The sequence below is a fragment of the Rhopalosiphum padi genome, chromosome 4 (genome assembly GCF_020882245.1).
Source record: "Rhopalosiphum padi isolate XX-2018 chromosome 4, ASM2088224v1, whole genome shotgun sequence".
Lineage (NCBI taxonomy): Eukaryota > Metazoa > Arthropoda > Insecta > Hemiptera > Aphididae > Rhopalosiphum > Rhopalosiphum padi.
This window is the reverse complement of record NC_083600.1, coordinates 41,190,502-41,207,291: the sequence shown is the minus strand read 5'-3', so window position 1 is coordinate 41,207,291 and position 16,790 is coordinate 41,190,502. Positions and strand designations below refer to the sequence as shown.

The window sequence follows — 16,790 nt, the reverse complement described above, 5'->3', positions numbered from 1 at the left end:
AAACATTTTCGAACGTTATCTCGGTTACTATCAGATCAGTGTAACCAACCGTAAGACTACGTGATATGCTATTGTCATTGAAATGTGCATAATATTAAATTATTATATTCATAGACATATATATATATATAAATATAAGTCTATGATTATAATTTATATTCAATATTGTCCATTGATTAATAGGTATATTATAATATCTTATGCATGGCATAATATCTATTTTTATGATCTTATATCTTATATTATTATGTACTTCTTAGTAAATTCAAATTTGGGCGAGTATTTGCCTTTTGGTTATTACCAAATATTTTTGATTTGGGGGGGCTGAATATATTAAAGGTAAGGAGACCCATGAGGGGCTTTGCTCCCACACTACCACCGTTCATATTTTCTTACCTTATGATATTACTTTATAATTCGATTACATTTTTTTTTTTTTACTAAAATACTGTACAAATCTTAAAATCTATCTTGTTCCATTAAAAAGTGTAAGGCGTAACCATTTTTTTATTCGGCGCAAGTTTAAAGAGTTTGAGTTTATCGTTTGAATACAATTCTTTATAAATCTTTTATAACTTATCGTAAATTCGTAACATCGAAACTCTCACATTGAACATCTAATTTACTGTACCTCTGTTGAGACCAATAACAATTAATACTTTAATCTGTTCCATTGTAATATAGGTATGTAACCATGTAGGTACATACTACATACATATAATATAAACATTGATAATATTTTATTATTAAGTCAAATTAGCAAAATTATTTTATTTGTTATCCATTTTAGGTTCTGAACGGAGTGATGAATGTATTGATTCTACGATGATGTGTTTTTTTTTTATTTTTGTGTCTGTTATATCACATGATTTTTAACTTCAGCCCCTCTTTGAAAAGGAAATTAATTTAGTTGGTATTTTTTTTTGGGGGGGGGGGGGGGGGGAGTCAGGAAAAACCCCTGAAAAAATAACGGAAAACGGGAATTTTTACGCATAACCGCTTTTCGACAAAATCAATTTTTTGATTTTGCTGTAACTCAAAAACGAATCATTGTAAATACTTGAAATTTTCACAAAATGTTAACATTAGCATTATATATTTACGATTAAATTTTCAAAATATTTAGATTTTTTTTAAACTATTTATAAACCATTAAAATTTTAAATTTTTTTAAATTTTTTTTCTTGAAATGCCGATTAAAAAAATTTGGCTTTCCAAAAAATCTTTAAAATTTAATACAAGGTTTATTATAAGTTGTACTTATCTTAGTAAAAAAAAATTAAAAATCGTTTGTCACAATTTTTGTTTATAAGCATTTAAAGTTCAAATGTTTACGAAATATATTAAAATCACGAAAATTTGTAAGGAATTTTGAAGTTGAAAATGTATAAAATTTTTGTGATTTATACCTAAGATTAAAACCCAATACAAGGTTAGTTTTCCATAAGTTTTCCTTCAAGTAAGTGTAGTCAAAATTAATTCCAGCGTTAATATAGAAAAAACTTTATGACCGTATGAAATTTAATTTTTTACGAAATCGCGATATATTACAATTTAAATAAAGGTAATATAAATAATATAATATATCCTACTAATTATCATTGACTGACTGACAAACTGATTATCATTGTATACAAAAACAATTCTGAGCGGAGACAATCATAAGTCTACATAAATATATTTCATAATATTTTCACTGATAGAGCCATTACATTTTTAAAGTAATTTATTTTAGTATATTACTATTAATATTACGGTACCTAAGTTGATTACTTTTTCCTAAAACATTAATAATAATTAATAATAATATATTATACATATAATATATTTATAGTATTTATACTATTATACAATATTCATGTTATATCTTTGTCATAAGATTTTGGGTTACTACCAAATGAATCTAGGACGTCCCCCCCCTGATTTATTGGACGTTACGACAGCGAATGGAACAATTTCCCCGGACAAAAAATTAAAAGTAAAAATATCAAGCAATAATATATAGGGTATTAGTGTAAATCAATAAATTTACAATTATTGGTATATGTTTATTTTATTATATCAATTATATTAAATTAATATATATAAATATTAAAATATAAATATAGTTCAATAATTCGACATAATAACACTATTTCCATTAAAATCTTCTGATGTAAATGTTAAAAATACAAAGCAATATTATTATTAAACTTACAAATTCAAATAAATACACTATTGATAAAATACAAAATTAATTAATACAAATTAAAAAAACCAAACTAATATTTTTATTCTAGTAATATAGCTAACGAAAATTAAAATTTTTTATATATCATTATTTGAAAAACTATTAAATAACTTTTTTTAACCGTCTTCATTTGCCAAATTATTATGAAAACCTCCTGCTCTATATTGGTGTACATAATTTGCTCATCTGTAGAGCTTCAATAAAAAGCTAAATATTTGGATCATTAATTTGCACTATTGTTGCAAATTTATTATTACATATTTCTGAAATGTTCTTTGTTCTACCTACGAGTATATCAGCTTTAATTAATTGAAACACGTTCTAAATAGAACACGAATAATAGTCGACAGATGCCCGTATATTTCGGATATAACAAGAGAACCTATTTTCCAACCTATTTTGTGTAAAATACATAACAATATATTGATTTAGGGGGGAAATGTCTCTGCAGTCCAGGGAGGAAACCAGGAAACGTCCAGTTACGTTAAAATCCGCGGAGGAAGGCGCGGGAAGAAGTCCTAATATTCTACCAACTACCATATACAATAGTATGAATAGGTTTATGAAATAAATAGGTAATTAACCTATACATATTTATTATTTTGGATACATCAAGAAAAATGTTTTTAAATTATAATAAAATAAAAAACATCATAATTTATCATTTAAATATAATATGTAATAATATGTAATTCTGTCTAAATTTAATCTTAAAATGTCTGTAAAAAAATGTTTATATTTATTTATAGATTCTTTAATTTGTTTCTGTACATTTTTTTTGTCGTAACCGTTTTCCGCCAAAAAAAAAAAAAATATTTAAGATATTTTTTGAGAATCCCTTATGGTTTAAATGATTAAAATCTGTCAATTTAAACCACAGTCTCGGTCTGCGACAACGTAAACGAAAAATTATAAAAAATTATCTAGAATGCCGGAGAATATTGAGTGTCCGAGTGATATAAAGTAACTACGGACTGCTAATAAAATTTTAGTTCAAATGTTTACAAAAAATAATTAGGAGTAAGATAAGATACGGAATTACGGATAATTGGTTATGATTAATATCTTTGAAACGGAGTGAGACACATACATAGTAATCATTACTATTTGACATTTTTCGGATTTAGATTTTGGGTTCTCAAAAATATTTTAAATTATTTATTTATTTTTTTTTTTGGGTAGAAATCACGGATGTAGATTGACTGTATCTTTTCCAGAATACCCATTATTTTTTTTATCATTAAAAAAAAATATAATCAATAATAAAGTTATTTAATTATCATTCGAGTTAAATATAGAGGCTGGAGAAGCAGAACTCGTGAACGTTTAGCAACTTATTGATAACTTTACAAATTTAAAAAATCGTAAATTTTAAATTTTAACTGTAAAAAGTATGTAACTGTTATTACTTATTTGTTAATAAGTTATCATTGTATGTATACAAAATTATAAAAAAAGACTATTAAAATACACTATTAAAGAGATTCTGCATGTCTGCATACACCTAGTTTTATTCTTTTATACTTAAACCGAATAACAAAGGGGCCCTCTAACTTTTTCGCATTGGGGGTGATTTTTTATACTTAAGCCACTGTATCGTTAGCACTTGCAAAAATGTTTAAAATTTCTTTTCTGTCAATATTATTGGATATGTCTCTCTCAATATGAATGGTGGATAAATTTGAAAATCGTTCTTGTATCATAGTTGACCTTGACCGTAACCATGTTTTAACTATATATTCCTTTCTTATTTTCCAATTGACAATAATTATTCCTAAAATGCAATTTTACAATACAGGGTATTTTTGGGGGTGCTAAGCTCCCCTCTCCTAATTGTGCCACTGCGGCCAAAAAGTGATGATAACAGAAAAAAAAACATACATCATTGTAAAATCAATACATTCATCACTGCTGCTCAGAATCTAAAAAGCAGAACATTTTAAACGTCTTGAAATGGCTAAAATATTTTTAAAATCAGATTATGTTTAGAAAATATAGTTTTTTTGTACTTTATTTGGATAAAACAATTTATACATATTTTGTAATTTTTGTATAAATTTAAGTGTTCAGTGTTCAAAGAAATCAATGCGAATAAGAAACATTATATCATTAAATTAATTTAATCTCGACTTCAATAGTACAATAGTCAATAATATACGCTAAATACCTGACTAAAAATAAAATAGTACAAAAAAATCATGAAACATGCATTTATATGCCCCGGACCCATGAAATATGCAAAATAAGATTTGGTATTTGAATTACAAACAAGTCAAAACAAATTTTGGCCAAATCCATTTTTTTGTACGGTGTAGTAAAAAAAAACATGCAAATGCATTCAATTTACAGCCTTAGTGATCATATTATAAGAAGGTTGCTGCCAGAAAATATAGTAGAGATGCCGCCTACTAGTGACACTCATGTAAAGAAAATTATTGATAATCTATATATATATATAAATCTAATGATGTTTATTAGTCTCGCTAAAACTCGAGAACGGCTGGACCGATTTAGTGAATTTTGGTCTTAAATTATTTGTGGAGAAGGTTGAAAAGGTAAGAGAATATGAAAATGTTCGGAATTAATTTTTTAATATTAAATTTAAATTTACATGCTTATTTGCATGGTGTATTCGGATATTCCCGTGACCGACCTGGTTTCCAGCTACCTGTAACCTGACCTATTTTCTTTTGTGTATGTTTTGTCGTCAGCAGCGTGTAGGGATGAATTGTTCCGAGAAGTAAATCTCGACAATCTAACTATATACTATCTTCTATCTTCATAATATATTCTTATACATATATAGAAATCATGTGTCACAATGTTTACTCGGGATGAACTCCGAAACTATAAATAATTATAAACTAAAATTACTCAATCCAACTAATAATATATTAATTATATTATGAATCTTCTTGATTTTTTTTTTTTTAAACGAAAGAGTATATCACGGAGGAGGTTTCTATCGCAATAGCATTTGTCTAAATTAAAAATCCTCTGAGTTATCTACTTAAAGAAACATGTATTATTAAAGGGTTTAATTTTATAAATCGTATACTTATAAATATACTAGTACATATACACATAGGCGTAAATTGGGTGGGGGACTTAGGGGAGCTTAGCCCCCTTACATATTTTAAAGTATTACTTATATTTTAGAGAAAATTATATAATGTAAAATGTAATTCCATATATCAGAATATTCGATAAGTATAAGTATATGTGTAAATGTATTATATTTGCTAACATTTAAGCTTCATGTATAATTTTACGCCCATTCATATATATATATAATATGTTCTCGATGCATTCCGAAACTACTCAACCGATTTTGATGAAATTATGATCAATGTGTATAATTTTATATCCGTCATAAGATACTAGATAGGATAGTTTTTATCCCGGTTAATGACCTCAATATATTATGTTTAGGGCTGTGCGATTATTTAATGGATTATTCGAATAATATATTATTTTTAACAAATGATACATAATCGGTTAATCGATTGCAAAAATGCAACTCTATATAGGCGGGACAGTTAAAGGCAACCAAACTTAACGCGGGTGCATTTTGTACGGACGGTGAAGTGCACGGGGACAGCTAGTATATAATATATTTGGTTAAAATTTAAGTATTTGATTACACATTTTTTAATAACAAAAAAATTAGATTTTAACACTCCTAATTAAAAACTTAATCCGAATTCTTACCAAAACCATACTCAATATTAAAAACATGTTTTTTTTTTGTGAAATTTCACGTACAAAATATAACGTCGGGTATAATTGTAAATTTTTACCTTACTTAGTCTATTCTATAATCAATGCTTATAGACTCAAAACATAAGAATATTGACAAACAAAATACTTGTAGTTATAATAATCATTGATCGGATTTAACCTAAATGTATTCAAGTCTTATTAAATATAGCAGTACATTAAATAGTTGTAGATTTTGTAATCATCAAGTTTTAAATTTTTGTGATAAAATAATAAAAAAGAAAAACTAAATTGTTAAAAATACATCCATAATCTTGGCCCATCAACTTTACCTAATAAACTTCAAATATATACCTAAGAAAAGTGAATGATTAAAAATAATAAATCTATTCATTTTTTTTGTAACAGTTGTTTTATTTACAAAACATGAATATACAAAGGTAACTATAATTTATCATGTAGAACACAAAAATACTTACAAAAAAATACTTAAAATTTAAGTTAAAAATAAAAATATAACACTAGTTGATTGAAGCATAAAATAAAATTTCATATTGTTAGTAATAGTCAATATTTTAATGTTGAGGAAGGTCAAATAAATGAACTCCAGAAGACCGTTGTCTTAATAGTATAATGGCATTAGTTATTTTTAATGCGTGACCAAGTGGAACTTTTAATATATTCATTATATCATCTTGATTTAACATTAAAAATGACTCACCATCAATTCCCTATACAAAATAATCATTTGTTAAAAAGAATTTGTAAAACGGTAATAAGTATAATAATAAATCTATACTTGATCAATGAACCGATCAGATATACTGATTTCTTCATTGGTATCATGAATTTTTGAGGTATAAGTTGCAACCACTTTTTTAACATATGAGGCCACATCATGAACAGACCATTTTATTGCATCAGTTGTATCGAAGAATGGTATACCTAGTTGAGCATTATGTCTGATCCAATCATTGCGTTGTTGTTCCATAAATATTGAGCCCAAATTATATCCCACAAGAGATAAACCAACTGCTCTGCGCAATTTTTCGTTCTTACTACTTGGAATGTTATTACAAAATGAATTTCTACTATCAGAATCACGTTCTGATTCGATATTATTTGTATCCAACATAAGATTTAATCTAAAAAATTAATTTTTATTATAATCAATTATAATTAAAATAATGACACTTATGGTTATAAGTAGTGAATGGATTTTAATTTAAATAAATATTTGTATACAGAGTGATTCTTTTATCATAAAACACTCATTATTTCAAAAAGTATTCATGTTTTTGAAAATATTTTTTATCCTTATATTTTTTTAAGTTTTTTACTTTTTTGAATGACAACATAGTAATCACTAATCACATTCCATAGCAGAATAATTTTCTGAGTATTTCGATACATAAAATTCAAATTTAGGGCGAGTAGTGTACGAGTTATACTTTATACTTATTTAAAGTTTTGATGCGCGGAGTGGAGTGGTACGGGGTTACCCCGCAAAATGTTTGTCCACTACTCCACTTGTCTAAACTTTAAATAAGTATAACTCATAAAGTCAACTACTCGCTCTAAATTGTCGACAAGGGATATGTTACAAAGCTCCAAAAGATAATTCAGAAATAGAATACAATCAAAAAGAATTAACATGTATGAAATATAAACCAAACACTTCCGTTTATGTAGTCATTCAGCTATTATAAAGCAATCCCAAGATCTAAACGCCATCATTTTAAATTTGAAAATTTCAACTTATATGTCGTTTCTAACTGGTTTCCTCATGAAGAATACTTAGATAATTCAGAATAACAATTTTTTATTTTATATTAAATTAAAATTTGCTCCCTAGTTATAAATAGGGCTCAGAAGTTGATGCATTTTTCATTTTTTAGTGTTAATTACTTTTTAAGTCATTTTTTCATGTCGACCATTATGCCGATAACTTACTTAAAACGTCTACTATAATTGAAATTTTTTTATTTTATTTTTAAGGACATTTTTTGTCATTTTTGTCATATAAGTATATTTTTTAGATCATTTTTTAATGTTTTTAAGGTCATCAACTTCTGAGCTCTAGTTATAGGTATATAACCTATATAAGTTAACCTACCTTTTTTCATTTATCTTTTCTTTGATCGTAAAAAAACTCTTGATTTCTGTACTTATTCTATTTTTTATATTATTTTCATTATCCTGATGTATATTGCCTTTTGATTTTGAACTATAAAACATTGAATAATTTAAATTGTTTAAGATGGGTATAAATCAATAAAAAAACATTTAAAAATAGAAATTTAATACTACCATGTCAATGTTGTGGTAATTAAAACATTATTAGCTTTTAATCGATCAGGCATCTTTGCCAACCCAGCTACAGCTGTTTTCCATGAATCCATTTCATATGGGCAATCATTTAAATCAACATGATCATTTTTCAATCTATTTGATGAATTTCCATAACCTTTACAGCCAAAGATACTGCAATTCCATAGTGTGTTAGGTGCTTAAAATGTACATAAAAACAAATAAGTAACAATATAAGGAAAATGATTAAGTCACTTTAAATAAAATAACAAATATTATAATGTTGATAATACAAATTACACAGAATTAATAATTAAATATATAATCAATGGGCAAACTTAATCTTTTTAATGTGTTCATTTATTGTTTACTTTAGTCATGTGCTTATAATTAATTAAACATAATATAAGACTAGATACTAAATGTATTAACTTATCTATACTTATTTATATAATTGGTATTTTTATACCTGGAGGTAGTTCAATTGGATGGTTAGTCTTTGCTGACCATCCAACAGGATGAATATCTGGACTATCGTCTTCAACCCAGTATGCATAATTATCATTAAATCCATCATAAACAATTTTTAGTTCATCACCTCTAACATCTACTACCCTAGCAATTCTTAACAGTCTTGGAACAACAAGATCAATAACTTCAATTATCATTTCATTAGAAAAGTCTCTTAATGGTCTACGGACAAATGCATCTTCAGGCACAGGATTACTATTTGTCTCTTTTAAGTATTGAGTCCAATTAAAGGGTTTCTTTCCTTTCATATCTAAAAAAAATGTAACATTTTAGTGTAACTTTAGTGATGTTCAAAATAAAAACTAACCATTATAACCACTAGGAGGAGACAAAATTCGACCATTGTTATCACACCATCTAATGGGATGTATATTAGTTGATGTAATATCCGTCCAATAATCAAAATCATCTGTCCATCCATCAAAATGAATACGAATGCGATTACCCAAGATATCAGCAACAGTGGCAACACATATTAATTGTTTTGGAAGTGTGCGGGTTAATTTATCTAATGCTTCTAATTTATCTCCGATATGAAATTTATGTTGATTTTTATAATTCTATACACAAAAAATAAATGATATATTTAATAAAATAATGGGAATTATATATAAAATTAATGTTATCTCTACCATTTGTATAATTATACATAATTATTATGATCATACACATAATAAAACAATGTAATTGAACATCTTAGAAAAATGTGCACAATGTATATAGATTTACAAAACTAGGAGACAAAGTTGTTTCTATTTTAACAATACTTCTTAACAGTTAATTTGTATCAAAAATATGTCCAATTATCAGGAAAATAAGTACACAAAAATTATGACAGAATAAATGAAACAATATAGGATTTTCTGTGTAAAAACCATTGAGATGATTTTTAAGTACCTTATATAAGGTTGAATTTAATTACATTTCACAATTTAAAATATATTTTAAGTCACCAAGTGGGTTGCAAACTATATAAGTTGAAGATCACTCATCTTTACAGGTATAAAATTGTAATTTTCTATCACTTACATTAATGTTTTTAGTAGAGATAAAATTGTGTTTTGGAGCTGGTAAAGCTTGACACTCTCTAAGATAACTAATCCAATTAAATTCGTTTTCATAATTATGTGGTGGTTGTAGAATCCGCGAATTCTTTTCACACCATCCTGGATGAAACAAATTTGGGCAATCCGCATTTACCCAAAAATCATAATCATCCGGATAACCATCAAAATGTAATTTAATGCGATATCCTAATAAAAATATAAACATATCAAACAGTAAAAATTAAATTAAGTAAAAATTCTCTACCAAAATAGGGTGACAAGCATAGATGCAAGTATGAATAGCTTGAGGAGAGAGTTAGCCCTATAATTTATCAGTATATTTATTGTTTTCAACAGCACATAGTGTACTCAGTTCTATACATATAAATGTTGTTTTTTGTTTTATTTTAGATAGTGTTATTAGTAATTTCAATAACCCAATTGAAATAATGAGTAATATTACTAATATATTAAACAATTAGTGTAATTAATAACTCTCAATAAGTCTTTCAACATTTTCTGATGTAGTAATAACTTTGTTAATACATTTTGGCAATTTTGCCACTTATAAAAGATAGTTTTTTGCTATGCAAAAATTGAAAAATGGATTATATTGATAATGGTATTAGAGCTGTTTAGAAGTTTACGATTGCTTAAAATTAATATACAATAAATATTGGTACAAAATCAATGATAAAATATTTTTTGAAGTCCAACAATTTGTTCATTTAATATTGTACACAGAGTGATTCTTTTATCATAAAACACTCATTATTTCAAAAAGTATTCATGTTTAGATTCAAAGTTTAGATAAGCGGACATTTTACAGGTTTACCACTCCATTCCACGCATCAAAACTTTAAATAAGTATAAAGTATAACTCATAAACTACTCGCCCTAAATTCAAATTTTATATATCAAAATACTCAGAAAATTATTCTGCTTTGAAATATGAAATTAAAACTATGTTGTCATTCAAAAAAGTAACAATTTGAAACTATGTAAAAAAATGTTTTCAAAACCATGAATACTTTTTGAAATAATGAGTGTTTTATGATAAAAGATTCACCCTGTATAAAAATAACAATAAAAACATTTTTTTTTAATTATAGTGATATTTGAAGTCAAGCCTGGTGTATTATGTTTTTAGTTAAAAAATAGTAGAGCTTAACTCTCCTCAAAGTAATTTCTTATTTGCATCTACGGTACTAAATTAAATTGAATTAATTATTACCACAAACTTCTGATACAGTCATTACACAGAATAATGCTTCATGTTTGGGATCAATACCTTCAAGTTTTTGTCCTACAACAAATAAGTTCTTCTCAGACGGAAAAGGTCTATCAAACAATTTTTTGGGGGCAGATTTAAATTGCATCCTAACCATATAATTTAATACATCTTTGTCTTCTATGAAAGGCTAAAACAAAATATAAATACAAAAAATGATTACAAAATTAAATTATTATTAATAAAAGTATACTTTAAGATCAAAATATTCATCATCATCATCATCATCATCATCATCATCATCATCATCATCATCAATATCAATTACATCTGGAATATTACATCTGCCTTTAAGATCTTTATTTAATTCTAAAGAAGATTGATTGTCTTCTAATGATGGTTTATTAAAAAAATTTATCAACTGTTGATCAAAATCATTTTCTTTAACTGAGTCCTTTGGACAAGAAGTTGTTAGCAATTGTTTCCTCTTATTTATTCTATTTTCCAATTTTGTTAATAAATGTTTTCGATCAACTATAGATGTTTTTGTTAGATTTGTAGTTTCATCAACAACATTTTCTTCTTCAGTTACTATCTTTTTCATGTCTAAATTTTTACATGTTAAACTACAATATAAATCATCAATCAATTCAGGTTCATACACTAATGTATCACAATATTCATATTTGCAAGAAATAAACTGATTAGATGTATCATCATTTTCTGAAAATAAACATTTTAAATATGTATTTTTTTTAAATTTACACAATCATATAAATTAGACATATATATATTTTTACCTTCATTAGAAGAATCACTTAAATTAATAATTTCTTCAGATAATAATACTTTATTCTTATTCAAATTGTTTTTAACTGCTCTTCTAATATTTGAATTCTAAAAAAAAAAAAAAAATGAAAAATGTGTAAACAGAATTTTCTTTAGTTCAAAAAAATCACAACAAACAATACCTCTGATGTACCAGTTTTACTGCAATTTACTTCTAATATTTCATCACTAGAGCCATTTGAATCATTATCACCGTTTTTTAGCGTTTCAAAAAACTTCAATTTTGTTTTTGATTTGTTAAGAAAATCTAATGATGGTGACTGAATTGTTTTATGATCATTGTTAGTTATTTTATCTGAATTGAAACAAACAAAAGGTAATTAATAGAAAAAACGAAAATAGATTTCAAATAATTATTTATACAAACCATATTTAGTAGGACTTAAAGGTGGACTATCATCAGATAGGTCAATAATTTCAGTTGGAGTAGGAATTATTTTTTGGGGATAAACATTGCCATTTTTAACAAAACAACTTGTATTCTTTTCTGTTGCATCTTTACTTGTAATAGTATGAGGAATAAACTTTTTATTTTTATTCTCATTGGTTAGATCAATTGTTTTAGACATTTTACTCCAAGAAGACTTAACAGGTGTAGGTACTATTTTATGCTGAACATTTCTAGTTTCCTTATTATTTGCCAATTGACATGAATTTCCTAGACGAAAAAAATCACCAACTTTATGTCTGTTTGGAGTAGAATTTGTTGCCATTTTTTGTTTAGTAAAATTAGGGTTTCGTTTGAATACACGGTCTAAATTAATAGGTACCTGTCCTTGATCTGGTACCACTTTATATTTTTTGCCAAGTTGTTGTTGTATCCGAGCAACAAAGTTAGACTCCTCTTTTTTTTCACCTCTTAATACAGCTTTTGATATAACTTGTTTATTTTGTTCATTTGGTGTAACTACAGTACTTGGTGCTTTTAATGTAGTTGATAAAGAATGATTAGACTTCATTGATGGACTTTTTTTGGTTATCATATAATTCATACCATTGTGTGGGATTATAAAAACATCTGATGAAGAACCCTTTGAAGATTTAAGTTTGTAAAAACCTTTTTGACTAAATTTATTTTTACTCGATGACTCTGGCTGTAAATTCATTGTTGTAGTTTTTGGCCTGTTAGTTGCAGCTTTAGATGCTAATTTAATTTGATTAGATTTTAACAAAGGATTTGATTTGGCAATAGAAGAGTCATTTTTAGGAATAAATAATTTCTTTACATTTAAAGAATCATTTTCTTTTTGTTTTGTAATTACATTTGTATTTTTAGTAGCAGCAGATAAAAAATTTTTATTTATTGAAACTGTTTCCTCATATATTTCTGTATCAGAATCATCTACAAAATCATCTTCAGAATCATCTTCTGAATCATCTTCAAAATCATCACTTACAATATTTTTTTGTTCTGGCATTTTAATTGAAGTAGGTACATTTAATTCATTTTTCTCATCTATAATTTCACTATTACTGATATCACTCAATGAATCATCATCATCATCATCATCATCAATTACCATTACTGACTCATTATCCAAAGAGTATTGAGATAAGTCGCACTGAAAATTAGTTTCACTTGTATTGTCATAACCAGTATATAACAATGAACCATGATCTTCGAATGAATCTACATCCATAATAGTTTCTATATTTTCATCAGATTTTTCCATGTTTTTTTCAGTAAAGTTGTCATATAAACCCTGAAAAAATGTGTTATTAAAATAATGTCAATACATATTTTATTATTCTACAGTAGTATTAATAAGAAAATATTTAGGATACAGCAATATTTACAAATTTTATCAGAATCATTATTCATTACATTTCTAAAAAATATGCACCTACCTAAGTTTATTTTGTTAGATAAGAATCAAATTAAAAAAACTATATTTCAGAAATGATTTAATAATATAGCTATTAAAAATGAAGCAAATTTGGTACTGGTTTGTTATAGCCCTGTCGCTCAGGTTTGTTATCTCCCCAACACATCATATAAATACAAAATAATGAGTTTATTTATTGATATTTATGAATCTAATAATTTTTTTATAATCTAAAAATAAATAAAAAATAAAAATTGTTATGCTTTCTGTGATTACCAAAATTCTACAAAATATTTTAAAATTGTTTCAAACAGATCACTACTATTTAGTTTTGATTGCCACATAAATTCCGCCTGGTACGAGTCTAAAAAAAAATTCTACGACAAACAAATATGCACTGAGATGTACTGTATGGTATATCTGTTTGAATATTTGATCATTTATAACAGGGGTGGCCAACATTAATAGACTTGTGTTCGTCCTCTGAGATTTTCTAGGTTGTTGCGATCGACCAAAAAAAAAAAAAAAGAAAAAAAAAGGTAGTCAATAAACAAACCATATATTATATGTACATGCGAGTTACACTTTTTTTATTCGATAGCTGTGTATAATCTCGTTGCTTTTTTGCTAAATATAATTTTTATATTCGTGGGATATACAAAGATATAGGTACAAATTTACAAAAAAAAAATATTTTAATTGTTTTCTGAAAAAAATTCAAAAATTTAAGAAAATGTGAAAGGGTGTCGCGACTGACTCAAATTCATCTTGCAATCGACTGGTTGGCCACTCCTGATTTATAATACTACCTATGACAGTTTTTCCTTCGAATTATTAGATTAATAAATATCAATAAATAATAGAAATGATAGATACGTTATTTCCATTAAATTATAATATCAATATAACGTCAAATTATTAGATGTGTTTATTATTATTATGGATGCCAAAGATATAATAAACCTGAGTGGTGGGGTAACAAACTAGTACCGCAAATTTTAGGTGTTTATTTTTCTGATGAATGCCCAATAACTTTTAACTTTTTACTGTTTTCCCAAGTATCCATATTACACTATACTTATACACTAAATAAATAAAATAGCTCAATCAATTGCTACTAATCTAGAAAAATGTAAAACTACACAATACTTTTTTTTATATCTTCCAAGCTTCAGCCCAATTAATTAACATTCTAACATATAACATATTGTATGCATATAAGTTATGTATATTCTAAACCACTAGAAAAAAAACAAACATATATTTTTAAATAACTTGAAAAAACATAATATAATATTTAATGATTTCTAAATTTTTAATTGAGACGGTATCTAGATATTAAGTTAATATTAAAGCATTTAAATTAGCACCTAACATAAAAATAGTCTTTAAATCTCATTGAGTAGCTGGTACTTAATATTTTATCTCAAACAAAACTTTATAAAGATAGCTATCTAAAAATTTTTACCTGAATATACATCAATACATCATTATCATAATTATTTTGTCTCTCTGTTTAATACTTTAAAGAGCTAAAATTTAAATACATTTTTAAATGTTTAGTAGCCTCTTTAAAACGTATTTATCATTAGATATATTTTAATGAGTAAAAATATATTATAATTCCTCATATCAAATGTTTTTATTTATATTTATAGGAACTTTATAATTATATTGAATAAATTGTAAATTTTAAATTAATGATAGTTAATAAAAAATATATACACCATCCTAAATTTCAAGGCTGGGCATTAACAAGTTAATAAGTTAAAAGTTAAGTTAATTTTAACTTATTAACTTAACTAGTTATGTTTGGATTTTCATTAACTTAACTATTAACTTACTAAATTTATTTTTTAATTAACGTGAAATTAACGAATTTATTTTTCATTTTAAGAAATAAATTAAGTTAATTAATTTTTTTTTTTACATTCACTATTTCAGTCGTTTTCATGTCAAAAAATATTTTATTGTGAATTTGTTTAGAAATGAAACGAAAAAAAATTAAATAAAACTGCACATACTATATAGAAATATTGTATGTTGTATGAAGTATAAGCATTATAGTCTATAATTTAGTTGTGTGTTGATAAGAAATAAAGTACGCGAATGTAAAAAAAAAAACTTTTTTTTAACTTCATAAAAAGTTTAAAAAAAATGTGTATTAACTTTTAACTTAACTGAGTTAACCAAAAATTTTATTAACTTTTAGCTTTTAACTTTTTCTTATTGATGTATATTAACTTAACTTAACTGAGTTAAAAAAAATCATTAACTTGCCCAGCCTTGCTAAATTTACAAGCATAAATAATATTTCTGAAACGCTAATACTAAATTTAATTGTGTAGTTCAAAACTCATATACATTTTAAATGGTTACAAAGATTCTTAACATTTTAAATTTACAAAATTTATATAAAAACATTAAAAATTAAACGATGGGTTTTTAAAATAAAAACTATTTTAAATAATTAATATTTTTATTAAATGATATAAATTATAAATAAATATATTCATGTCTGACAATAATAAATGATTTCATAATACATTTTAATATGTATCCCCCGATTTAACTTCAAGTATAAGATATAACAAGAAGAATAAATAATATTTATTGAATTGAATTGTTCATAATTTAATAGGTTTATGAAGAAAAAAAAATTTATTAGTTATACTAAACAATTAAAAAATATCAAAAATTAAGAATAAAATAGTTTTTATGTATTTATTTTTATTTGCATTGCTTTATTTATAAGGTACTATTATTATTTATTTATAACTGTTATACTTCAACTTACATGTAAACAAGATTATTCATTAAGAAGTCTCCATAAACTTTAGACACAATAAAAATAAAGAATTTTAAAGTACACTGTTTTTTTTTTAATTTCAAATTAGTTTCATAAAATAAATATATAAAAACCGTAAATGAGAGCGAGTAAAGCAAATTAAAAGTGACTGTATTATGTATTCAATATCATGTATTTTTAATATTTTCATTTGAATATTTAGTGTACTAATATAACTAATAACTAATAAAAATAAAGT

The 16,790-nt window shown here is 25.3% G+C and overlaps 1 protein-coding gene across 1 annotated transcript; it reads right to left on the bottom strand.

Moving 5' to 3' along the window:
• Positions 1-6,349: 6,349 nt before the first annotated feature.
• LOC132930256 (uncharacterized) lies at positions 6,350-16,790 on the bottom strand. Its single transcript, XM_060996022.1, has 13 exons — positions 16,541-16,790; positions 12,285-13,620; positions 12,040-12,212; positions 11,869-11,965; positions 11,322-11,791; positions 11,072-11,258; positions 9,821-10,044; positions 9,099-9,351; positions 8,730-9,041; positions 8,261-8,459; positions 8,067-8,177; positions 6,750-7,095; positions 6,350-6,681 (listed from the first exon to the last, which is right to left on the bottom strand). Exons 2-13 carry the CDS (start codon positions 13,588-13,590, stop codon positions 6,526-6,528), a joined length of 3,834 nt encoding a protein of 1,277 aa, XP_060852005.1. The 5' UTR covers positions 13,591-13,620; positions 16,541-16,790; the 3' UTR covers positions 6,350-6,525.